Source organism: Lissotriton helveticus, chromosome 7, assembly GCF_964261635.1.
Source record: "Lissotriton helveticus chromosome 7, aLisHel1.1, whole genome shotgun sequence".
In the NCBI taxonomy this organism is placed as follows: Eukaryota; Metazoa; Chordata; class Amphibia; order Caudata; family Salamandridae; genus Lissotriton; species Lissotriton helveticus.
Window position 1 is genome coordinate 1,900,559,027 of NC_136068.1, and position 26,936 is coordinate 1,900,585,962.

General features: G+C 48.4%; 1 protein-coding gene across 1 annotated transcript in view; it reads left to right on the forward strand.

Moving 5' to 3' along the window:
* The window catches only part of LOC144770867 (C-type lectin domain family 2 member L-like), a 60,647-nt gene that overhangs the window by 16,847 nt on the left and 16,864 nt on the right, over positions 1–26,936 (forward strand). Inside the window, exons 3-4 of the mRNA XM_078655662.1 lie at positions 12,261–12,439; positions 25,901–26,004. Of these exons, the coding sequence (XP_078511788.1) occupies positions 12,261–12,439; positions 25,901–26,004 (283 nt within the window). The remainder of the gene's footprint in view (positions 1–12,260; positions 12,440–25,900; positions 26,005–26,936) is intronic.

Consider the following 26,936-nt stretch of genomic DNA (forward strand, 5'->3'; position numbering starts at 1 on the left):
CCTCGTCTGCCGCCGCAGAGAATTACGCGCCAAACGGGCGCTGGAGATGGCGATGGGGTTGGGGAGTCGCCGGAGCCGTCCAGAGCGGAGCTTCTTAAAGCTATACAGGGTTCACACACTGCCCTAGAACGCCAGATCGAGACGGTGTCCGTGGATGTGAACCTTTTAAGGACTGACCTTCGCAAGGTGGCGGATAAAGTCTCGGACGCGGAGGGCAACATCACTCAACTGCAGGGGGAGGTGGCGTCCCTACAGAAGTCACTCTCTCAGCTTGCCTCTACTACCCGAGCATTGGAGAGACGCGCCGAGGATGCAGAAGGTAGGGCGCGTCGGAGTAACATACGTGTCCTGGGGGTCCCGGAGCGACTGGAGGCAGGGAACCCTGAACGATTCCTGGAGACCTGGATTCGGGAGCATCTCTGTCCGACTGGATTGTCCAGTGTCTTCATTGTGGAGCGGGCCCACAGGGCCCTGGTGCCCCCTCCGCGTCCTGGAGAGGCCCCTAGAGCCCTCATCGCAAAAATCCTCAACTACAAAGACCGAGACTGTATCCTTAAGGCGGCGAGAGAGTCGGGGCCCCACACGATTGAGAACAGCCGAATCTCCGTTTATCCCGACTATACCCAGCAGGTGCAGGAGCAAAGGAAATCCTACTTGGGGGTCAAACAGAAGTTGCGCGACATGCAGCTGCAATATATGCTTTTATACCCCGCTAAACTCAAGGTGCTCTCCCAGGGCCGGGCGCACTTCTTTGAGACGCCAGCAGAGGTATGGGAGTGGCTCGAGATCAGAGGAGATGATCTGCCCCCGGGTGAGAGAGGGGGATCGCGAGATGTGTGGGGGACCAGGCCGCAGAGAGGACGGCGTGGCAGGAGGAATCGCCGTTCTGGATCCCGTGGTCCTCCTGAGACTCGGCCCACGGTGGGTCCGGACGGGGCCATCCAGATGGAGGCCTCGCCTGAAGGGGCTGAGACAAGTTTCCACGGTGCGGCTGCACCTGATGACATTTTGGTACCGGATACCCTACAGGAGACGTCGGTGGACGTAGACTCTGTGGCCCCGGTGGTCCCGGAAACTGCCTTGCAGACCCTGGACTTGGGATGATCCTTGGCCTGCCTGCATTGCCTCTGCTGTGCGACTGCTGTTATTGTATGGTTCCTTATGGCCCGGCAGCTCTTGGACCTCTGCTCGTTCGGAGTGGATGTTGCGAGTGTTTGTTCACTGATCAGGTACCCTGTACTTGGCGAATGGGTTGCATGTGCACCTAGTGATGGGGGTGGTGAGTGTGAGCTGCTCCTCCCGCGTTGCTGACTTGGGGGGGGGAGAGGTGTCCGGGTTGTATACCGGATTCGTTGGGTCTTTCGGGGAGCTGGGAGGGGGGGTAGGTTGGGTTGTTCTGTTGTGTGTGTGTGTGAGTAGAGAGTGTTGAATGGGGTGGCTGTGCACGTCCTGGCACTGGCGGGGGAAGGGCGGGGTGGCGTTACTGGTTGTTGCTATCCTATTGCTCGTGGGTGGTGGGGTTTCGGGGGTTCCAGTCGAATTTTCGTGTGTTGGGGTTGTTGGGGGGCGGGGTCTGGGGTGTGCTAATGATGGCACTGGCATTTGGCGCATGTTGCTTCTGCTTGGCGGGGCGCTTGCTTTGAGCGATGCATTTTTGAACTTCTTTGTAGCATGGGCCTACTGGCGACAGCCTAGGCTGTGTGTATACTGCTGCCCGGCTGGGCGTGAATGGTGGTCATGGGGTTTAAATTCTTGACGTGGAATGTGCGTGGCCTGGGTACGTGCACTAAGAGACACAGGGTCCTCACCTTCCTAAAACGCCATGGGATTTCAGTTGCTTGTTTACAGGAGACCCACTTGGATGATGATGGTGCGCAGCGACTGGCCAAAAAATGGAGAGGCCAGCTATTCCACTCCTCCTACTCTACGTACGCTAGGGGAGTCCTAATCTGGGTGGCCCCTGGGGTTCCATGCGCTGTCCAATATATTGATGCGGATGTGGAAGGCAGGTACATATTGGCGAAACTCAGATTGGACGATCAGGTCCTTCTGGTCTTTAATACGTACGCGCCGAACGTTGATGACCCGGCATTTTTCTCCCAGATGCAGGACCTAGTGGCTCCTAGCCTGGACGCGCCCCTTCTTTGGTGCGGGGACTTTAACTGTGTGCTACATCATGAACTGGACCGTGATCCACCTCGGGCGGGAACTAAGCCCCGTATGACGGCGTGTCTGCGGGACGTGATGCATAATATAGGGGCGATCGATGTTTGGCGCGCGTGTCACCCCACGCAGAAACTTTACACTTGTTATTCCCCAACCCATGGCACTCATAGTAGGCTGGATAGAGTGTTGGCGGCCAATCTCCCTTCCTCTCTCACGTTGACGGTCACGCACCAGGCCCGATACCTGTCGGATCATGCTCCGGTCACGTGCGTGGCGCAATGGCCTGACCGGATGGAACGTCCCCGCTTGTGGAGACTGCCTCCTGATCTGCTCCAAGATCAGGTGGCCCGGGATCATGTGGCAGCGACCCTCTCCGATTACCTGGAACTTAACTGGGCGGGGAGTGACTTGTCTTGCTCCACTAAGTGGGAGGCACTGAAGGCGGTCGTCCGTGGTGCGTGCATGGGCCTGACGTACGGGGTCAGGAAACAACTACTATCGGACTTACAGACTGCGGAGGCTGAGCTCTTGCGCGTCCAGGCCCGCCCTGACCCGGACGTCTCGGGTCAACGTGTGGAGGGCCTGGCCCTTGAGTCGATCCATGATATTCTCACGAGGCTCGATCGCTTTACGCTGGGCCAATATAGACAGAGACTGCATCGAGAGGGGGATAAATCTGGCCGCTTGTTGGCCTGGATACTTCGCCGGGAGTTCACAGCTGAGCGTATAGTAGCCCTGCGGGCGCCCAATGGTGATATGGTCCACTCGGAGGCTGCTGTACTCACAGTTCTGCGGGACCACCTGCGGGCTGTGTATGAGCCCGACCCAACTATATCTGAGGAGGTCTGCCACCCCTACCTCGAGGACATTGGATTGCCGACCCTCCCAGAAGCGGCGGCAAAGGACCTTGATGTCAAACTGACGCTCGGTGAAATCTCTGCGGCGATTGCCGCCCTCCCACGAGCCAAAACCCCTGGCGGGGATGGATTCCCTGCAGAGTTTTATCATACATTCGGGCCCATCCTGGCCCCCCTCCTTTTGCAGGTTTACAATGAAGCCTTACGCACGGGTGACCTCCCGCCCACCTTGAATCAGGGTGAAGTTTGTATGATACTGAAGCCGGGGGGTGACAGCACAGACCCCGCTTCGTATCGTCCTATCACTTTGATTAACTCGGACGCGAAAATACTGACCAAGCTGTTGGCTAATCGCCTTGCCCCACATGTGGCTCAGCTCGTCCATCCAGACCAATGTGGCTTTGTCCCTGGTCGTAATACGGCAATGAACCTACGCCGCCTGAACCACGTATTGCACGAAGTCCGGGGGCGAGACACTCCCCATGTGCTGGTCTCCGTTGACCTGGCTAAGGCCTTTGATACAGTGCATTGGGGTTACCTCATGCATGTCCTTCTCAAGATGGGATTTGGACCCGGCTTTCGAGAATGGATACGGATCTTATATAGAACTCCCCGGGCCAAGGTGCGTCTGGGTTCGGCCCGCTCTGATGAGTGGACGTTGGGGAGGGGTACCCGACAGGGCTGCCCATTGTCCCCCCTTCTATTTGCCCTCGCAATTGAGCCCCTGGCCATATCAGCCCGTAAGGAGTTACATGAATGGGGTATTGTGGTGGGAGATACTACTAATGTCATCTCCCTTTACGCCGATGATGCGCTTTTCTACCTGACCTCTCCGGTGGAGGCCCTCCCCACTCTGTTGCGCCTCCTGGACCGCTTTGGTGCGGCCTCGGGCCTGCGCATAAATGTTACTAAGTCCCTGGTGTTCCCACTGACTCCTGATGATCTCGTCCCGATGACGGATTCTCACTGTGCGGGCCTTCGGTGTGAACGTTTGGCGTTCCGGTACCTGGGTATACAGGTGGCCGCTTCTGATGAGGCTCTCTTGACCCATAACATGGACAGGATTCTTGTGGCCCTCCGCAAGTCCGTTGTATTCTGGAACACGCTCCCTCTCTCCCTTATGGGCCGTCTAGCAGTTGCTAAGATGGTGATGCTCCCTAGAGTTCTGTATGTGCTGCAGAATACCCTCTGCCCGTTGCCCCCCCGGGTGTTTCGCACACTAAATTCGCTCCTTACATCTCTTCTCTGGGCGGGTGGTCGCAGCAGAGTTGCGTTGCGCACGGTGACGCAGTGTTGGGATGCGGGAGGCCTTGAGGCCCCGAGATTTGACTTATACTACTATGCTGCACAACTTCTCCCAGCGGCCAGATGGTTTGCTGACACTGAGAACTGGGAGTTGGCCTTGTTGGCGGGAGTGGCTTCGGACAGGGTGCTACAGCAAGCTCTCATGCAGGGCCGGGGCGCCGACGGTGCGCTGCCCTATGTCGTCAGGCATACGGCCCGCATTTGGCAGCGCTTCGTTGAACGCGTTTTGCGCCGTGCGCCATTCCATAGGGATCTCTCCCTTTGGATCCTGGCCCCAATACTCAAGATGGAGGCGAATATGTCTTTCCGAGAGTGGCGCGTGGGCGGTTGCGAGACACTTGCGGATCTCTATCCGGACGACTCGTTTGTGTCATTTGAGAGAGCAGCGGACTCATTTGGACTGCGTGAGGGCCAATACCTGCATTATGGATGTCTCCGGGATGTAGCCAGGACGACGTGGCCCCAATTCCCAGAGGCGCCCGAGCTCACTAATACCCTGGACATCATCTTGTCCTGTGGCAGAGGTAGGAGACTGATTTCCCTTCTTTACTCAGCGATGCGCAGGGACTCGACTCCCCCATTGATGCCTGCTTGGAGGGCTTGGGAGGCGGACCTGGGGATTGAGTTGGATCCGGCCCAGAGGAAGCGGATAGGGATGTTGACTCGTAAGGTCTCTTGTAATGCGCGTTTCAAATTGATACATTTTAACTTTCTCCATCGCACCTATATGACACCTGCCTCCCTCCACCGTATCTCCTCGGACAGGAGCCATACTTGCCCGAGGTGTAATGCTGAACGGGCGGGTTTCCTTCACCTGGCCTGGGAATGCCCCTTAGTACATGACTTTTGGGTCGAGGTGGTGGCGCACATTACCCGGATTACGCACCTTGCGATCCATCTGGAACCGATTCACTGTTTGCTGGCGCTAGTGCCAAAACCCAGGAAGAGGGGTCTGTCCTACAAATTACTGCAACTCCTGTTGGTTCTGGCGAGAAGGCGGGTGGCCATTACTTGGATGGGACAGAGGGCGCCTGAAATCTCCAGTTGGTTACGGGACGCTAGGGAATGGGCCTTAGCGGAGGAGTCACATATGCAGAGCTCACGAAGGGATGGGAAGCTCCAGGATGACTTACTCGCTTGGAGGGCCATGTGTATCGAGGGGATGGAGGAGGTGGACTCTGACGCTACCAGCGCGGAGCTGTTTTCCTCCGCTTCCTCGGAGTCTGATGTTGCTGGGGAGGGTTCTGGGGTGTAGTGTCTTGAGGTGATGTAGCAGTACCCTGAGTCATGCCGATATTCCTTGTTGCGTACACTTGTTTGTCATTGTGATTACCATCGACCACGTTCTATTGTGAGGTTCGCTCTGAAATGGGCCCTTGCCTATATCTCCTTATGTGATTGCATCAATGCCACAAATGCCGTTCATGGGGTTCTTGTTCTTGTTCTGTTTTTGTTTGGACTGGTAGAGCATCATCTACGAAAATTGGCGAAGAAATTGATATTGCCCAGGGGATTCTGGGAGCACAAGAGCAAATCCCTTTTATTGTTTCGCAGGTTTCACGAGTTGCCGCCCTGCCTCCGGGATGTGGGCCGTATCTGGCTGTGTACCTCCTTTTGGATCTGACCTTCCTGGTCCGTATGTGTTAACTGCCTTGTTGCTTGTATGATTTGTGCCTCTTTATTTTACTCGCCGCCAAGAAATAAAGTTTAAAAAAAAAAAAAAAAAATGTAAAACGAGTAAATAAGAGAGTAACAATGATCAACAGTATGTGGACTCGAACCGATGTTGGTGAAAAGATGGTCTCGTTGAGACATGCTTGAAAGTGTTGAGCTGTTGGAGAATGCTGGTATAATGAACGCTATCCTGGGTATGGTAAAGGCTAAACAGGTAGAACCAAACTACAAAACACAAGGGCAAATTTACAATTGAAACTAAGATTCATAAATAACATGAAAATTCACTTCTCTCATTGAGACCATGTGGCTTATGCGTGCACAATTTGAAAATCCAATAGTTCTCTCTTTGAAGTATGTACTTGGTATTGTCTCTTCCTTCTGTTCTGTTGATAGTTTCAAGAATCAAGAACTTGAGTTGGGCAATGCTGTGTTTGGCTTCCATGAAGTGCATTGCAACAGTGGATTTTGCATTTGTAAGACCAGACTCACAGAACACAAATCTAATGTACGGTTGAAAAATGCAAAATCCACTGTTGCAATGCACTTCATGGAAGCCAAACACAGCATTGCCCAACTCAAGTTCTTGATTCTTGAAACTATCAACAGAACAGAAGGAAGAGACAATACCAAGTACATACTTCAAAGAGAGAACTATTGGATTTTCAAATTGTGCACGCATAAGCCACATGGTCTCAATGAGAGAAGTGAATTTTCATGTTATTTATGAATCTTAGTTTCAATTGTAAATTTGCCCTTGTGTTTTTTAGTTTGGTTCTCCTGTTTAGCCTTTACCATACCCAGGATAGCGTTCATTATACCAGCATTCTCCAACAGCTCAACACTTTCAAGCATGTCTCAACGAGACCATCTTTTCACCAACATCGGTTCGAGTCCACATACTGTTGATCATTGTTACTCTCTTACTTACTCGTTTTACATTTAACTCCTCACTCGCTCTTATTCACATTCTGAATTTTAAATAACCTTTATCTTAGGCCCCCACCCGTTTCTGTTATTGACAAACCACATAGTTCATGCCACTACCCCCGTTTACCGATTCCCGATAGTCTTTCTTCAGACGTTAGTAATCACGTGACCAGGATAGCGTTTTAACAAACTAACTGAACAGCAACACTGTTGCAACGAGAAACCTCGAGCTTGTCGAGAGCGCTGACTTTTCGGAGAGCCGGCACCCTCGCCCACGTTGAAATTCGTTCCGTCGAACATCAGGTCAGTTTAGTGATTAAAACCCATACCGCCATGCTGCATCTCCCACACCGCGTCAAACATGGTAAAAACAACCCGCGCTTTTCTTTTTCTTCTTAGCTCATTCACATTGGTTGAACACTTACCAGAAACACCAAATAGACATGTAAGTCACCTTTTCTCATTCCCATTTGTATTTTGATTTTACCTCATGACTATCAATGTGAATGTATTTTGCACATCTTTTAAGTTATTCTGGAATATGTTGGATTGTTCTATGAATGCACAATGTAAGGGTACATGGAAGGAGGTGACAAATTATGATTTCTTGTTACAGCATTATTCCCTGATGAAGGGCTTATTCTATAGCCCGAAATGCATTGGATACTCTGAATTATAATGATGCCTTATGGAGAAATATGTTACTCATGCTCAATAATGTGTGAAACCATCGACCAACGAATATGCTTTGAATAAATATTCGATGAACATTAACAAATAAAAAGAAACCTGATACGTTAAATATTTGTGGAATCCTCTGTCGACAAGAGGAAAACAAGGTGTTCCCAAGGGGATGGTCCCAGTGACCCACTGGTATCACATTCTATGTTCGGGGGATTCAAGTCTCTCAGTGAAGCCTGCCAATGCCATTTGCTAAAGTGCTTGGGTGCTCAAGCTGACCGTTCCTGTGATGGCGGTGTCGTGCTATTTATTTATCTTGTGCTTTGAGAAGGTATGGCTAATAGAGGGCGTAAAAAAATTCTAAGAGCCTGCCGATCTCCTTTTGTGATTATGGGCAGTTGGGCATTAGTCATTATTTTATTATTTACCAAACCTTTTCCTTCCCAACATGGTCTTACTCTGGTTTTTTCAATGGTCCTAAAACTGCAAGCTTTGATATGATTTTTGAAACTAGCCGAGAAATGCATACTAAGAGAGCACTTTAAGGCGTACAGTGCTTGATAGTTCAATAAAAGGCTTAAAACGTGCTTTGGATGATTTTCGGATTAGACTAACAGTGTCAAGCCGCAAATTTTTGAAAAATGTTCTTAGAGTTACAGAAAGATGACTCAAGGTCTTTGTGCTTTTCATGCTCCAGTGAAGTGGGTTAGTAGTCAACAGACCATTCTGTGCGTCGCAATCTCGTCGGAGATGTTTTGATGATGTTTTGATTTGTGCTGTTGCTTTGAGTACGAACCAGTCCTTTTCCGGATGTCTTAAACAATCCAGCTCCTAGCGCCTGGTACTCGAATGTGTGTTAGAGGGAAACATTTCCAAAATACAACAAGCTCTTTTAAAAAATGCCCACCCCCTTTAGCAAAAACGAAACCGTGAGCAAAAACGAAACCTGCTGTGGGGCGGGACTTCTGTCTTCGGAAGCCCGCGCCCACGGAGTGCCTGGACAGAAAAGCAGTGCTGGTGACGCGGGGCTCCCATGCCCGAGGGAGAGCCCCGCGGAGGCTGCAGAGTCCGGCGATGCGGTGAGTGGGGTTGTTGGGGGGGGGTCGTCTGTATGTGTGCGTGTGTGGGCTGCGGGGGGGATTGTCTGTGTGTGGGCTCTCGTGTGGGTGTGGGCTGGGGAGGTGTGGTGTGGTGAGTGTCTGTATGTGTGCGCTCGTGTGTGTGTTGTGTGTGCCTGCCTGCGTGTGCATGTGTTGTGAATAGCCTGCCGGAATCGGAGCGCGCGACCTGATCCGATTTCCGGCAGGCTGCGTGCGCGTGCCAGTCTCTTGTCCTTTTACTCCTTGAAAGCTGACACGATCGCAATAGGCTCGCTTTGCGACCAGGGGCTTCGCCACCTGCAGCAGGGGCTTCGCCCCTGCAGTCGCTGCGAGACCTAAAAAGGGTACAGTTTATTTCAATTAAAAAACAGTATACGTTACACAGATACAATAATATAAGTGAAAATTAAAATATACAGTGGGAAAAAAACTATAAGGAAAAATAGTTCCTATTAGAATGAATCAAGGACACTAGTCTAAAGTACAATCAAACTCCAGAGACATATGTGAGTATTATACATGGAGTCGCTGTTTTACAGACTGTAAAGGTGTCCTGATTCATGATTAGCATCGACGCGTTTCGGTTTGGCGTATATTTGGAGAGCCAACACCTTCTTCAGGATTAAAAATCTAGGGCCCGATGTAGGTAAATCCCATTTACCGATTTTGAAATACCGAATTATACCGATTCGGTATTTTAAAATCGGTAAATGGGATGTAGGTCCCAACATCTGGATTCTTTACCGAATCCTTAACAATTCTTTAATTACCGATTCGGTAAATACCGAATCGGTAATGCCCATTCATTCCTATGGGCTTTGAAGCCCATAGGAATGATTAGGCATTACCGATTCGGTATTTACCGAATCGGTATTTAAAGAATTCACAAGGGTGCAGGGGGTGTCACTTTGACACCCTCTAGCACCCCCAAAACGGGCATGTGTGCAATGTGGCACACAGACATGCCCTAAGGGCACGTCTGTCTGTCACATGGCACATGTGTACATGCACAGATGTGCATGTACACAGGAATCGTTTTTTTACCATGGATTTGTATTCCATGGTAAAATACCGATTCTGTAAGCCATGTGCTGATAGAACATAGGCTACCTACATTGCATTTTCGGTAATTTTACCGAATCGTTATCATTACCGAATCGGTAAATATTACCGAATCGGTAAATTTACCGATTCGGTAATGATAACGAATCGGTAAAATTACCGAAAATGTGCCCCTACATCTCGATAGCCCTTTACCGATCGGAAACGGCCGAAAATCGGTATTTTCGGCCGATTCCGATCGGTAAAGGGCTACCTACATCGGGCCCTTAAATCCCACGGGTCAGGAACCTCGGGAAGTGATACTTCCCGAGGTTCCTGACCCGTGACCCGTGTTGTCGCTTAGAAGCTTACAGCAGACTACGGGCGGTCTTGCTGCATATCAGCATTGAGGTTTTTTAAAAAAAAACAATACATCTTTGACGGGCGAATCTATTAAGGCAATTCTCGCCTGAAGTCACGTCTTTGACGTGGATTAAGACAGCAAGAAGATAACCATAAATTGGTACCAAAGAGGGGATACTGAAGCTTTAAGACCCCTGTTTGTCCTAACATGAGATTTATGTATTATTAGTGGGATTTAGATTTTTAATCCTGAAGAAGGTGTTGGCTCTCCAAATATACGCCAAACCGAAACGCGTCGATGCTAATCATGAGTCAGGACACCTTAAGTCTGTAAAACAGCGACTCCAAGTATAATACTCACATATGTCTCTGGAGTTTGATTGTGCTTTAGACTAGTGTCCTTGATTCATTCTAATAGGAACTATTTTTCCTTATAGTTTTTTCCCACTGTATATTTTAATTGTCATTTATATTATTGTATCTGTGTAACGTATACTGTTTTTTAATTGAAATAAACTGTACCCTTTTTATATAAATATTGCTACATACATTTTTTGTTACTCCTGGGTTAGTTGTGTCTTTGAATGGTGTTGATACATGTGACGTGGCTAAATGTAAAGTTCACCCAAAGGGGACATTTCACTTTGACAATCTGTATGGCCACCTGGTAGAAACAGGTTCTGCGATATGTAGAGAGTAAGAGATTCCTGTGCAGAGTCGTACAATGAATCATATCTGTATGTGTTTTAGTGTGATCTCCTCTAAAGCCAGTAGTCGAGGCTTATTTATTAGAAATATATATTTTATCAATGATTGTAATATTTTTCTGATAATCACATATCCTGGTTATATAAATATAACGTGGTGATTTGAAATGCCCACGATAAAGATGTTTACTGTAGTCTGTTAAAAATAGATCCGGGTAAAGATATGTGGAGCACTAATAATGATAAAAGCTCATTTTTGTATTAACTGTTTTCGAACATATTGCTTTATTAAAAACGTGCTTTTTCTACGCAATGTAAATTGGAGATGCTTCTAATACCCTCTTAGACTATAGTAGGTACGGAGGTGGTCCGTTTTGAGTCACTATTCTGAATGAACTAATGCGTCATTTTGACCATATATTGATCTTGATCTGTTTCGGTTCTCATCTATTATTAGGCAAAACTTCCTCACAGCAAATAGATAAACGAAACAGAAATGGCTTCATTCTTAAATGAAGGGTAGATCTGCACCCAGGAAATAACAACCTTGCATAGAAGTAGATTTACTACTTTCATTAATTCACAATTCTCTTCACGGTAATGCTTGAAAAAATGCCAAAACATGAAGTTATGGCTTTCCATGTGTAATAAAGGAAAAGTCTATCAATTTGAATTTTCACATGCAGAAATGTGCATGCATGTTCTTTCATGCAAAAAGTAGAGCGTATGCACTTTGAAACTTTTTTGTTTTGCATTTCAACATGATGGAAATGTTTTAACTTTCCCAAACACTTGTCTCCCACACCTCGCAAATTTTGGATGGGTGTTCGTTTCCCTGTCTAGAAATGGATTTACTTCTACACATTCTAGGGTCGAAAGGGGTTGGAAAACGCTTTGTGGTTGTCCACATGTGTGACAGTCCACATGTGTGGCAGCGCGGAGATGCCCCTGGGTGATTCATGCGCTTGACAAAAACCCAATAACAATAACAGTAACAACAGTTAGGAGGTATGGACACATTTCCAGCCAACCATGCCCTGGAATAGCTACTTCTCGCCAACTGGAGAAATTTTATGTACACAAATGCGTCTGTTCGAGTTAACCGAATTACAAGTGTGAAGCCAACGTTCTTGAGCTGAAAAGGTGGTTTTCCACTTGTAAATTAATCTTATCAAAACACACAAATTTCCATATGCAGTAGCGCAGGTGCTTTAATGTGCTTGGAGTGTTTTGTTACTGCAGAGTCAACTATGAGAAGTAGAATGCCTGGCGGTAGGAAGTGAAGTGTGAGTAGTTGGCCAAAGTAGATGAAGAGGACAGCTGTTGTTTTATTCTTAAATCATCCTGATTGTAATCTTCTACGGTCTCTATAAATATTAAGATTTGTAATTGCCACTAAGCCGTCCTTTGTTTTGCTCTTCCTCTGTTCTGGCTAGTTGTGCGACGGATAGCTGCAAAAGAGCCCCCCAAGCTTGAGCCATGTCCCTATGACTGGATGTACTACAGGAGAACATGCTACTACTTCTCAGACTTTGAGAGCGACTGGAACTCCAGCCAGGCCTTCTGCTCTGCCTTGGGCGCCTCCCTCGCTTTGATACGAAACCATGAGCAACTGGTAAGACCATGGTAGGAGAGATCTTAGTGGGGGAAATAACAAAAGTGCTGACTTTAGGATGTTGTTACTACACCGCAACGTGTGGAAATGGGTCCTACATTGTCGCGTTTAATTCATTTCAAGTGGATCTCTGTCATGTTTGAAGTCTAATCCCACAAAAGGTTGAAGAAAGGTTTACAATTCACCAGTGTCATATGCACACCAAGGCAGCTACACCTTTCGGGCTGTTTCTTAAACAGGAATGTGGGCCAGAGGTTCTGTTATACCTCTTATGTTTGTTACTGTAAACTCTTGTTTATGTAGTTTTAGACATGCAGTCACACCTCATCTCAGGCCCAGTGGAGCAACATGTATTTACCCAAACTAATATACAGATACTGACAAACAAACATGCTAACACATTAACTGACCTAAATCAACAGTTTAATCTGTTACCACACACACATGCACAAACTTTGGTATAGGACAGTGAGAGACATGGAAGTGTATGTAAGAATAGATGCAGGTTTTATGCCTAGTGAGTCTATCGATCCTTTTCTGACGAAAACAAGTTTGAGGTGGAGGAAAGATTGGTTTTATTGCTTTCAGGTAAATGTATTAAAGTATAAAAAATATTGTCACAATGAAAAAACATTCAGCGATTAAAACCTGTTGTATCGGATATATTGTAAGACAGTCAAAGTCAAGTGAGGCCCTTAAAATACCAAAAGTAAGCTGATTCTTTCAAAAATTCCAAGATTCATGTTCAGAGATTTACCTGTAAAAGCTGATACCCGCACCATTAGACGCAAATAAACCTCCAGCATTGCAGCAGTGGACTCCTTATCCGAGGAACAAGTGCCTACGGTGGGATCTCCTCTCATACACGAGTCAGATAACATGATGAAGCAGTCATTTTACTGTAGATTCCATTGTGAGTACAGAGGTTTGTTTGTACTGACAACTTTACGTTGTTGCTGAAAGCAAGCATTTATGCACCTCTAGCAAAAAGCTAGAGGTGTATAAAAGCTTGCATTCAGCAAAAATATAATGTTTTTCACTATTTTAAAAAGAAGTACTGTTGTGAGGAAATCAGCGACCCAGTTACAAAGTAAAAATATGTTCCTGGCTTCTGTTTACCACATCTTATCTATGTTATTCCTGCATCTATTTCTTCACAGATATTGGTATAGTAAGTCCTTCCATGGTGTCCTTGGATGCTTAGCCAAATTCTGGGTTTAATGTATAAGAGGTGTTATAAGAAACAGAATAAATAATTCACAATAGGTAAAACAGTTAAATAACATAACCAGAGAATGGGATTTCAAAAAATCTTTATTTTTCTTTCATTTGAATAATCTAAAATAAGTAACACTGCAGAGGCAGGGGTAAAACAGTGATAACCGTATCTAGGTTTTTATGGATACAGTCCAAGAATAGATGAAGACCTGTTAAAGTCTGTGGTATTTGCAAGGAATCCACCTGACAAACTGAGAGGCAGGTGGTAAAATACTTTTGTAAATTATGACAAAGCTGCTACACAACTTTTGTTACAAATGCCACACAGCTGCAAAGCAGGACAAGCATTTGCATGGCAATTCATCTCGCATTTACGCGAGTTTGAGCTATTGACATTGCAAATAACAATGCCTTTTATTTTGTTATGGTTTTTAAAACATAAATAAAAAGCATTGTCATTTACAATCCCTATAGCTTCAACTTGCGAAAATGCGAGACCTATTCCATTGCAAAAGCTTGTTATATTTTGGTATTCTGTTCATTTGACAAAGCCAGTGTGTCTGCCTTATTTAAAATGATACAGTTTAAACTGTTTCAATGCATCTGCTGTCATAATGTCAGCTGTGCACGACAGGGGTGGGCACACAGACTGGGCACTCAACCTCCTGCCGCACACTGTCGAAGGCGAACACAGGGTTAATAAACCCATCAGTCACGGTCTGCACCAAACTCCATGCATCGCACAGGGATGGACTTCTTTGTGTTCACTGGAAAAAAAAGGTTAAAGTGAGGTTATAATTAAATGAAAAAGTCTGTTAAAACACACCATTTTAAAGTTGGCCTAACGGCTAGGGCGGTCGACCTCGAACCTGGGGAACTGGGTTTGAGACTCGGCAATGACCCTGAACATCCTGTGATTCTGGGCAAATCACTTGATCTCCCCGTGCCTAACAAACATTAATGTGTCCTAATGTAATGCAACTGGTGCTATGTTAAAGCGCTCTGATACCCGATTCGGGTCAAGGTCGTGCTATATAAAACTCAGTATATATATATATATTTTTTTAATAACTGAAACATAACTGTTATAGGTACTGCAATTATTGACAACAACATTTAGCATAGGTGCATGACAGGGGCATGAGTTACAGTTAATTACAGTACCTATAACTGGTGAACTTCAATAAATTTATTAGTTCAAAATGGTACATTTTAACTGAGATTCTGACATTTTCTCCTAACTATAGCATCCCTCTAACCTTCAGCGAAAAATAAAAATATATATATATATACACACACTTTTTTTTACACTATACCTCACCCATCCCTACAACCAAAAGCCCCTTTACTACCCCAATAACCCACCATCCCTGAAATCTAAAAGCCTCTTAGTTTTACTTTAGTGAATCCATCCCTGAAAATCCGATCATCCTTACTACATGTATAACTTTCTGAAATCTAAAAACCCCTTGCTGCCTTATAGCCCACCATCCCTGAAATCCAAAAAACCCTTACTACCCTATAATGTATCCATCTCGGAAACCTAAAAACCCCTTGCTGTCCCTTTATCCCTGATTTAGGGTGTGAGTCTTTGAAGTTTTATGTTGGGGTTCTGCTTCTTTTGAAGTGAATACTCCTCTGCCTCCTCTTCCTCTTGAAAAAGCTGTTTGTCACAGCAGTGATGTCTCCGTCGCTGTTGATCTCACATCACAAGTCATGCGAGTGACTGAAGTTTACACCTGGATGTCGTACACAGTGATATGTGCATCATAAGGTTAGCCCAGGGCTCCAAGCCTACTCTTTATGATTCTCTTTCTATCCTCTCATCAGCCCCATCTCCTTTCTGAGATGTGTCTAGGCCACTTCCTTGTGACCTCTCACTGAATCAAACAGCACCCTTTGAAGATTACAGGAATGCAGCAATCCACAAATCTGTGCGTGTGGGGGGGGGGGGTCTCTCTAATTCCACTCCATCTTTCACCATGCATGTATTGCCCCAGCCACAGACACACCTACACTCAGTGCGTGTATACAGCATATACTCACTGCGCAGTACACCATATACTGAACCTTTCAGAGGCACACATGAATCCAGCAGTTGCATTCAGTATCCTTTATGTACTGTCCAACTCCTAGTTGGACACACACCCTCCACATGCACCTATCATGCAGGTGCTGCATCCTTATTGTAGTGTACCACTCACATGTACCCTTACAACCAACACATGCACTTCTCCTGCATGCACTGCACAGGAGAGCACTACATGCTTCACATGATGTACCACTCAGAGGCACATGGCCCTCCAGCACCTGCATACACCATGCATGCACTACCCAGCACTACATTGTCCAAGTATGCCACCCTCCCCATGCACACATATACCCACTGCATAAACACCGCTTCTGTGCTCTGCATCACCTCACACCATTCTGATGTAGCCAAGGGGGAGTTAAGCACATACAGCACAGAACTTTAAAAAGAGAGTGAGCCCGAAGGCTTCACTCCAGTGACTCAGGTTAAAACAGACCGGTTCACTCCTACTGATCAATACACGGTATGCTGCCAACACAGCGCTTGTGCTGCTTAACTCCTGTCGAATAATATCAAGTTACAGAATCAACCCTGAAACCCTGAGAACCAGGGTAATTGTATATCATCAAATAACTGCGGTTCACTGGGGATGACCTTAGCCGACAAGTAATGAGGCTATAAACATAAATGAGAACACACATTGATTAGAAAGGTAAGTAAGCCTAACACACAGGTCACCCTATCCAACATACATCTATGAACACCAAACAAAAGAGGGGCAAACTGATACCTAGTTGCTCCCTTAGTAAAAACCTATGACCACTAGAAAAACATTTTTTAAATAAAATTTTTATTTTGTTTTTCCAGGAAAGACAGAGAAGAGAAAAAAAACCAATACAAATATGCGACAACCCCGCAATGCAGCCTACATAAGGGGTACGGTGGAGAGGCACAAAACAGTGATAGAGTCTCTTAGGAGGCAAGCACAATGCAGGTCAGATCAGTCTCGGAGGGAAGTATAGCGGATATCCAAAGTCAATAGTAGAAGCCGTGGTATGTAGGGTAGCCGAATCAAAGCAAACAGTCTCGTGCATAAAGTGATGAGGCCTCTAAACGTGCCAGGGGTGTCGCAACAACAAGTCACAACAACATTACCCCACCCAACCCCCCTCCCAACCCACCCCCCCCGTGGTGGTGACAGCCATACATTCATTCTTACATACATTTTGCGCAATCAAAGCTGAAAGAGGTGGAGCGCGCGCACTGAGGAAGGGCAAACCGCCGAGGGTAAGCCCCGGGAGAGAAAGCGGACCAGGGGGCCCCACTGGAAGATGAAATTCTTGAAGTGGCCTAGAAAGATGTCTGCCACTCTTTCCATACTCAGTAATCTCCACAGTCTAGCGTGCCATAGGGAAATCACCGGTTTCTTCCAGGCCGCTGCAAGGGTGAGTTTGGCTGCCCCAAGACAGAGCCAAAGAATCTGCTTGTCAGCTCTCGTCTGATGTTCAAGAGCAGGGTCCCGAAGCCCGAGCAGGACGTGTTCAAGTGAATCAGAGATCAGGTAGCCAAGTATATCCTTGAGGTGGGATAATATCTCTTCCCAGTAAGGGCAAATGACCGGGCAGTCCCACCAGATGTGGCGGAAGTCCCCCAATAGACCACAGCCCCTCCAACATTGGTCCGAGGATGTTGGGAAAATGCGGTGTAATTTGGACGGGTACAAGTACCAGTCCATCAGAGTTTTGATATGGGCCTCCCGTAGGGCCACAGAGCGGTTGTGCGCTGTAATGTCTCGCCAGAGGCTCGACCAGTCCGCATCAGCGATGTCTCTCCCGAGTAGTTCCTCCCATTGACCCATGTAACGTGGACGAGGCGACACAGCCGTTGTGAGGAGCAATTTATAGAGGAAGGAGATAGCCCCTTTCATGGTGTTAGTGCGCAGGAGGAAGGCCTCGAAAGTGGACGGCGGCCTTGTGGCCGCGTCGCCAACCCCGGTGGAGGTAGCCCAGTGGAGGAGCTGGAGGTGGTGGAATCGCTCAGACGGTGGAACCCCATAGTCTCTCATGCAGTTGGCGAAGGTAAGCGGGGCGGTACTGTGAAACAGGTGCGTAAGGGCTCTACAGCCCCCTTCCCTCCACAGTCGAAAGGGACCCTCCTGCATCGCTGCGGGGAAGTCCGGGTTGAAGTGGATAGGAGTGAAGGGCGACGGGAACGTCGTCCAGCGGTCATCGCCAGAGACTGTGTCCCACACTTTCAGCACGTACTAGTGGGGGTACTGAGATAGGCGTTCCTGGGCCTATCCACTTTAGGCTTCCAAGCCAGGTCCCATATGGACCAACCCTCGATACTTCTATCCATATGGAGCCAGTGTTTTTCTGAGAGTTGCTGGGACCATTCCACGAGGACTCGTAGTTGTGCAGCCTTATAATATAGGTGCATGTCGGGAAGACCCACTCCCCCATCCGTCCGCAGTCGGCGCAATGTAAAGAAGGAAAAACGGGCTCGTCCGTTCTGCCAGATGAAGCGGAGCATCAAAGTCTTAAGGCGTCGAAAAAAATCTAGATCTAGTGGAATGGGAAGGGCCTGGAAAAGGTAAAGAAATTTAGGGAGGAGGACCATTTTGAGAGCGTGGATTCTACCCAGCCACGAGATGTACTTGGGCTTCCAGCGGTCCAAGTCCGCTCGTATGGATGTCAGCAGTGGGGGGTAGTTCGCAGAGAACAAGCCCTCTATGGTAGGCGTCAGCCGGACCCCCAGATATAAGAGAGAGGTGGTCGCCCAGGATAAAGGGGTCAAGAGACGTACTCGCTCCTTTTCAGCAGGCGGAAGTGTGAGGTTAAGGATATACGATTTTTCAAAATTAACCTTGAACCCGGCTACCTCCTCAAATTCGGACAAGACCGTCTGGACATATGGTAGCGAGCGAGCCGGCTCACCAAAGGACTGCAGAATGTCATCTGCGAAGAGGGAGATCTTGTGTTGTTCCCCAGTGAAGGGAAGACCCTGGATCCCTTCGTGCTCCCTCACCGCCAGCGCCAGCGGCTCCATGCTCAGCGCAAAGAGTAGGGGGGAAAGGGGACAGCCCTGCCTGGTACCGCGGGAGTGGGAGAAAAAGGGGGACAAGTGACCGTTAATTGTCACTCTGGAGCGGGGAGCACTATAGTTTGCCCGGATCATCGTGACAAATTTGTCTGAAAATCCAAAGGCAACCAGGGTGCGGAACAAAAACCCCCAGTCCACGCGATCGAAAGCCTTTTCCGCATCTAGACCCACCAGCACCGCCGGGATGCGGAATCTACTGGCCTTTTCAATCAAATGGATCACCCGTCTCAAATTATCGTGAGTCTGTCTTCACGTGATAAAGCCAGATTGGTCCGGGTGAATAAGGACCGGCATTAGATCTTGGAGGCGGCGTGCAATGATAGCCGAGTATAGTTTAGCATCGATGTTTAGAAGAGCGATCGGTCTGTAGGAGGAGCAGCTAGAGGGGTCTTTCCCGGGTTTAGGAATGACGGAGATCACCGCCTCGGCCATAGAGCCAGAGGTGCTCCCCGTCTCAGCCATCGCGTTGAAGAGGTTGACCAGGTAGTCACAGATCTCAGTCGAGAAAGTCTGGTAAAAAAGAGCGGTGTACCCATCAGACCCCGGCGCCTTGTGGAGCTTCAAGGCTTTGATGGCATCTAGCACCTCCTCCCTGGAAATGGGGGCCGCTAAGAGATCGTTCCGTTCTGCAGAGACTTGAGGCAAAGGCAAGTCCGCTAGGTATCTCTTCTGCGCTTCAGGATCGAGGTCATCGCTCCTATAAAGGGCAGCATAAAAGCGGCCAAAAAGGGCCGCCTTATCCTCATCCCGATGGAGTGGGTCACCCGACCCGTCCTTGATGCCCCCAATATATTCTCCTTCTCGTTTGTCTCGGAGCTGGCGGGCCAGATGTTTCCCCACCTTGTCCCCCTGCGAATACGAAACGTGCCTCAGCCGCAAAAGAGTGAATTCCGCCCTGTTGTTGTAATGGGCCTTCAGTTTCCCCCTAACCGCCGTGAGAGGGCGAAGGGTGATTCGGGAGGGGTTCAATTTATGCGCTAGTTCCAGAGAGGCAAGCTCCGCTTCCACGCTCTCCCGCTCCTTCCTCCTTAATTTGTTAAGATTAGCGTTAAGGGCGAGGCATGTACCCCGTAGAGAAGTCTTGCAGGCATCCCAGGTATTGAAGATGGACGTGTCCGAGACAGGGTTAAGAGTCAGGAAGTCCCGGATGGCCTTCCGCAACGCCTTACAAGAAGTATCATCCCGAACTAGGGCAGCTGGAAAATACCATTTGCGCAGACCATCCCCCTTCGCAGACCAGCGCATCCCAAGGACCAGTAGACTGTGATCGGAGACAGAAAGCGGAAAGATGCTGGAGTTGCGGACATCGCCCCGGAGGGCCTGGCTTAAAAAGATGTGGTCTAGGCGGGAATAAGAGCGATGGACACAAGAGAAGAAAGTGTAATCTCGGGATTGAGGGTGCAGCGATCGCCAGCTATCAATCAGACCCAAGTCACACACCCTGCGCTGTGTTTCAGTAGAGAACAAGCCAGCATCAGATCTTAGAGTATTGGAGCTATCTAGGTCCTTGTCCCAAATCAAGTTAAAATCGCCCAGTAAAATCAAGTGTCCCTCAACAAAGGCCTCAACTCTACGCAGCAATTCCTGGAGAAAGCTATTTTGCCCTGAATTAGGAGCGTATACTACCACAAACGTACAGAGCCTATCATGCAGCAACCCCTTAACCATCAGCCAGCGGCCATCCTTATCGCAGTTCATCCCCATTGGTTGAAAGTGGAGGGTCGCACGGAACATAAGGGCCACCCCTCTATGTTTGGTGGGGGCAGAGGACCTGTAAATGAGGGGGAAGTGCCTATGCCGGAGGCGGAGCTCATCTTTACGCGCCAAGTGGGTTTCCTGAAGGCCCACCACATCTAGTTGATGATCGCTCAGGTATTTCCAAACCTTCTGGCGCTTCTGTGGAGAGTTCAGACCTTTCACATTCCAAGTAGCAATATTAAGTGTCATTACAACAGAATGGGTTCACACTCTCTGCATTCATCCCGTCCACGCGCCCCCCCCACACCATCCAGGATCCCAGCCGGAGTCCTCCTCCCCCTCCAAGCCGCACTGTCCCTCCCGCCAAAACGTTCCACTCCCTCCTTGCGCAGCTCCCAGTTCCACTTCCTAAGCACCCTCCCGGGCCTCGCCAATAGCCTCTCTAGACTGGTACTAATAGAGCTAAGGACCGAACCAGATCCTCTGTAGGGGCCTAACTCCCTGGGGCCGATATGAAGCTCCCAGGCAAACTAAGCATTCACGTCAATCCACGCATTCCTGTCACCACCACCCCCCAGAACAACCCTGCGAACCATCCCAACCCCCATCCGCCCCCCCTCAACAGACCCTCCCGGATCCAACCCCCCCCAACCCCAAGAAAAATCCCCACATGCGGACAAACAAACCATCAAGGTTCCACGCAAGGCAAACGTATTCGCCCCTCGTGGTGAGGGAAGGGCCCAATGTACGTGCCCTCCAAGGGCCGGTCTGTGGTGCCTTCCCAAAAGTACAAGTTACCCACAGTACCTGAAGGCGATGGGCCCCTCCGGCGCCGTAAGACTGAGCTACGAGGCTCTAGCCGCCCCAGAGCTACCCTGCGTCGAAGGCACCGTTACCGATGTAACGGAGGCAACCGCTGCTCCCCGCTCCTGCATGCTGGTCGTGCGGTCAGGTCGTCCCGGGTTTCTGTCCCGTCCCACTCTCTGCCAAGACGAGGATCGGTGTCTCTGCCCCGAAGGGGAGTCTCCGTCAACGGAGTCAGGGGTCGCTTCGTCAAGGCCCAAGATGTCCCTGGCCGCCTGAAGAGACCGTACCTGCACCAGTCTGTTCTGCCACCTAAAGATGAGGCGGAAGGGGTGGCCCCAGGAATACGATATAGATTGTTCCCTGAGGTAGGAGGTGATAGGACAAAACTCCCGTCGCTTCTGGAGAGTCGAAGCCGCCAAATCTTGAAACAATTGGGGTCGATGTTCACGGAACTGTATAGAAGAGGTTTCCCGGGCCTTCCGGAGAATGCGCTCCTTCAGCTGAAAGTCGTGGACTCAAATCAGAATGTCGGGGGGTGGCCCCCCTCCTTGTCTGGGCAAGCAAACCCTGTGGACCCTGTCCATCCTGACGGCCGTGACGTCTGCATCATCAAGAACCTGTAGGAAGAGCGCTTCCACATATCCCCGCAGGTCACCAGCTTCTCCGTCCCAGGGCACCGCCTGGATACGGATGTTATTCCGGCGGAAACGATTTTCTAAGTCCTCTGTGTGTGCTTGGAGATCCAGGTTTTTTTCCGTGAGCCGAATAACATCCTGCTGCAGTTGGTGCACTTCATTCGCCATATTGAGGTCGTGATCCTCCAGGGTGGCCACCCGTTCCCCAATGCCGTCGACATCCCGCCGCACCTCGCGGAGGTCCGAGGCTAGTTGAGAGCGGAGTTCTGAGATATCGTCTTTGATGGCGGCAAAAAGTTCCTTCATAAAGGCCTTGGTGGCAGGAGCCTCGTCGTCGGTCGGCCCGGGAGACGCGCTGGGCCCAGGAGACGCCGGCTGCTGAGCCCCTTTCTGTGGCGCATCCTTGCCGGGTTTCTCCTTGCGCTGCGACGTGGACATCGTGGCTCCGGTGGACTGCCCACCCACCCGCGGCGGTGGAGGGCCCCGGACTGACGCGGGGCTCGTCACAGGGCGCCTTGTAGATAGCGTCAGGGTCTGGAGGACAGCCGGCCAAATCCAGGGAACAGACGGAGCACTATCTCTGGGGGGTTCCCAGGTTGCGCCAGAGCCGAGCACCGTTTCTTCTCCAGACCACCTCAGGCATCAAGGCCGGCCACCAGCGCTCCGGGGATCGTCCAGCCCATGCGGCGTTGGCCGTGCACCACCTCTCCTTCAGTCCGTGAGCCTGCGCTGTCCCTTTCCACACCTGCTCCGCTATTGTGCCAGGTCTCAGTTGGTGCAACCGGTCCTCGCCGCCGAGTGACGCCGGCCAAGGCCCCTCTCTGCAACTCCAGCGCTAATAGGGCATGCGGACCAGGCTTGCAAATGGCGGCGCCCTCTGCCGCAACGTGGCTTCACAGGCGAGGCACAACCAGGCGGCGTGACAGCACCTCCGGGTGTACTCCGCAGATGAGCAGTGTCCCCAAAGGAGCTCCACTGCAGGGCAGCCCCCCCGCTAGATCAGATCAGGGGACGCAGGGGGGGGGAGAGGTAGAGCCGTCGCTGTTTTCGCCGTCCCTCGCCGCCGGTACCCTCCTCCCGGTCGCAGCAAAGGTTCTGGGTGAAGCAGCCCCCCCTCGGGGCTCGAGGCAGCGCCCCCGGTCGGGGGGATCCGCAAGCCGATGGTGCCGATGGTTCGTCTGTGCGCTGCTCTCCGCCAGTCGTTGCTCACCTCTGCCGCGGTGCAGGAAGCCCGGCCCCTCTCGCCACTCGAGGCCGTGGATCACAGGGCCGCAGATCGCTAAAGAGTCAGAGGTCGCTTCTGAGCCCCCGCCGGGCGAGTGCGCGTCACCGGACCCAGCTCCTTCGTTTGGGGGGTCACAGCAGGCAGTGGGGGCACCGATAGTTCGGTGCTCCAGGTGCTAGACAAAGCTAAGCGGAGTTCGGCGCCGGAGGGACTCTAAAAGACGTCTTACTCCGTCGACGTCTTACTCCGTCGCCATCTTGGCCACGCCCTCCCACTAGAACATTTTTAATAACAATTATGCTTTGAAATGTTTTAAATTGGTCACAAGAATTTTAATCAAAGCAATAATTTGACAGCAACACAAATTATGTTGAGAGGAACTATACAAAGCAATAGGTTGCCATTAATTTAAACAAAAGGACACCATTCATTGAATCTGATAATAAAATGAAATTAGAATACACAAATCTACCAAATCAATCAGCAGTCCATATTACATGGGTACAGTTCGATGTTTCAGCCCAAATGTAAATTTGACTAGGACAATCATACGGACAATGTGTTGCAAAAATAAAAACATATTAATGCAGTTTTGAACTTGGTCAGGACAAAGCCGAATAGAATCAAACAGAATTATGTCCGGTCAGCCAGAAAACAAATGTAGTTTGAGGGTGTACCGGGGAATGAATCCTTGCACAATGGTAATTTGAAAACCAAGTAAATTTCAAGAAGGATATTGGTCCACCAGCCGGGGGCAGCAAAAGTATTCAAAGAATGGTAATGCAATAATGTCTGTCAATCAGATAAGAAATGAGGAGCCTCCAAAGCGAGGAAATTAAAACCCTCATATATCTTGCAGAACATCAGCAGAGCAGAATCGTGTAATCTGAGATCACGTCAAACAACGAAGCAAGGAGGATTTCGGGAAAGCCACTCAACTACAGACCATTGCTTTGCACTCTCGGCCATTATTCAGAAGGCCCTGGAAGTGAATCAAAGGATGTGTTGTTGTTGTATTGACTTCAGACAGCTTTCGACTCGGTAGACAGGGATCTCCTATGGCGGAAACTTGTTGCCTGGAAGCTCCCAACTGCCCTCCTTCATGTACTACATGCTTTAAGCACATATAATTGGGCTCAAGTTGAGCTTGATAAAACATGTAGGCTATCTCAAAGAATCTCTATAAACGAGATGTGTTTTAGCTCCCTTGCTTTTTAGGTTATTTTAGAAGACTTTCTGTCATATACAAGGCCATCAAAGTCATTCTCCCCTAAAGTTGGGAATCAGCACATCTCTTGTCTGCTATAAGCAGACTATTTAGTTCTGATGAACTACACTCCTATCGGCCTGCAGAGAAAGCTAATGCCCTCGAAGCATACAGCAAACAGAACCTGTTGAAAATTAATCTAGTGAATACCAAGGTGTTGGTCTTTGGGGAAAAAGGTACAAAGCTTTAAGTGGTTTCTATATGCTCAGGAGGTGGACCTAGTGAATACTTACAAATATCTTGGCCTGTCCTTTAATAGGAACTTAAAATGGGACACTCACCGGTTGTATTAACCCCTTCCATGCTCATGACGAGCTGAGCTCGTCATGAGTTGCGCCGCTCGCATGCTCATGACGAGCTCAGCTCGTCATGTAATGCGGCTTTTTGTAAATTGCCGCACAGCGCGAAAATCGCGGCCGCACGCATGCTGTTAAGCAAAGGTTATTGTTGCAAGCTAGCTTGCATGATCAGGTTCAATTGGAAATATGGAGGTCCGGACCTTTCTGCCTTGATGAAGACATGCGAAGGGAAAATACCCCCTATGGCGCTGTATGGTGCTGAGGTACTTGCCCCTGACCCTTCCTGTGAATAGGATAAGTTGGAGTGAGAAGTTCTTAGAAGGCTCCTGTTGCTGCACCATGGTACAGAGTATAAGGAGGGAATTGAATCTGACCCCCTGGAACCTGTTGGCATATTCCTGGTCTCTAAGATTTTTCAATAAGCTCTCTGTGGACAGTGAAAACTCAATGGTCTCTAAACTGTAACTGTATTGGGTTGAGATCCAAGCCAGTGAAAGGAGGTGGGCTAGGGAAAAACGGAAAAGGTTTTTGGCTCTCGAAAACAAGCATTCTGAGTAGGGCTCCATTGTAGCTCGGTGCCCTTTCCCCAGCAAATAAGCGCTTACACAATCTGCGGGAGAGGTTGTTGGGTCCCCCGACTTGGCATGCCTGAAGATGAAGCCTCTATCAGGTTCTCTTTAAATACTCTGAGCCTCAAAATGCTTTCCCATTCTTTGCTCAGTCGTCCAACCCCCGAGTGCGCAACAAAATTTTAAGGGTGAGAATTGAATGCAACCCAATTTACTCATCCTGCATCCAGTATCCAGTATAACATGACTCGGGACAGTAATGATCCCTGCCCCTGCCCTCTGAATTTAAAATGTTCCTTGTTGCATGTTCTTATGGATTTTATTTTTTATGTTGTGATTCACATCAAGTATTTGAGGCATTTGTTTTTAAAATGCAGAACATTTCGAAGACTGGAGGCAATTGAGTTGCTGTCAGAAATGCCTTATCTTGATGTGGCAGTAGGAATTGCTTGTTTTATGCTTACTGTTAAACAGAGTCTCAAGGATGGGTTTTAGTAGGATGCAATGTTGGAGGGAGGGGTACATTTTATACTGCACAGGTGTTTTTACGATTTTAGCATGTTATATGGATAATTGTCCAAATAAACGTGTTTTCTACCTCTTGTACAGGATTTTCTCTCTCATCGAATGTGGTTTAATCCACCCTGGATTGGACTACATAGGAGTGAAGGAGAAATGCAGTGGGTGAATCGTATTCCTTTAAACACCAACAAGTAAGTTGTTCTTAGCTGCGTGGGATCGCCAGCCAGCCAGTTGATTTCTCAAAAGTATTGACTACTGTCCAACACTGAGCTTCTAAGGATGCATTGCTCTCTTAGAATGATGCTCATAAGTGGAGCACTGCCTTTGCATTTCACAACGGTGGATGGCTGATTTCCTTTAGTGCAGTTAGTTACAATTCTCATAACTCCTGGGAAAGAAATCCCAGCTTTTGGCGCAGACGGACCCATGACCTGACGAGAATTGTAACTAACTGCACTAAAGGAAATCAGCCATCCACTGTCGTGAAATGCAAAGACAGTGCTCCACTAATAAAGAGAATACGCCAGGATATAGCAATTTCTGATCCTTTCGTACATTAGGAGCCTTCTCCATACCATTGCATCGCAATGATTTCTGTCTACAAATCACTTAGGCCCGTTATTGCAATCACCCTCAATAAAGAGATCACCCACCATTTGGAATCACCCTTAACCTTCATGTTTATTTCATAATACATGGCTTCCTGATGAAGGCTGCATGGCCGAAACACGCATAGGAGGAGATGAGAAATTGATTCATTCAAACCTCATATTTGCTAATCAATGATAAAGCATATTTGTGAGTGAATAATGCTGTCGTTTAATGAATAACAGAAGATACACTCTCCATGTAGGAGCGAAACTGTAAAATATTTATGAATATGAAGATGCGATATTGAAACATTGTATAAAAAACAAAGAAGGAGGAAGTATGAATGTATGACAGGGTCATTTTGTTCTATAACAATGAACAATCATCTTTTAACTGAATTGTATATAGAGTGAAGTATGTATATTTATACAATTTTCTTCTTTTTTTGATATAATAAAGTCATCAATTCCTATTTGATAGTTGGGCTTGGTATTTGATTTTGAGATGCCCCATCATAAACAAGACATTTTAA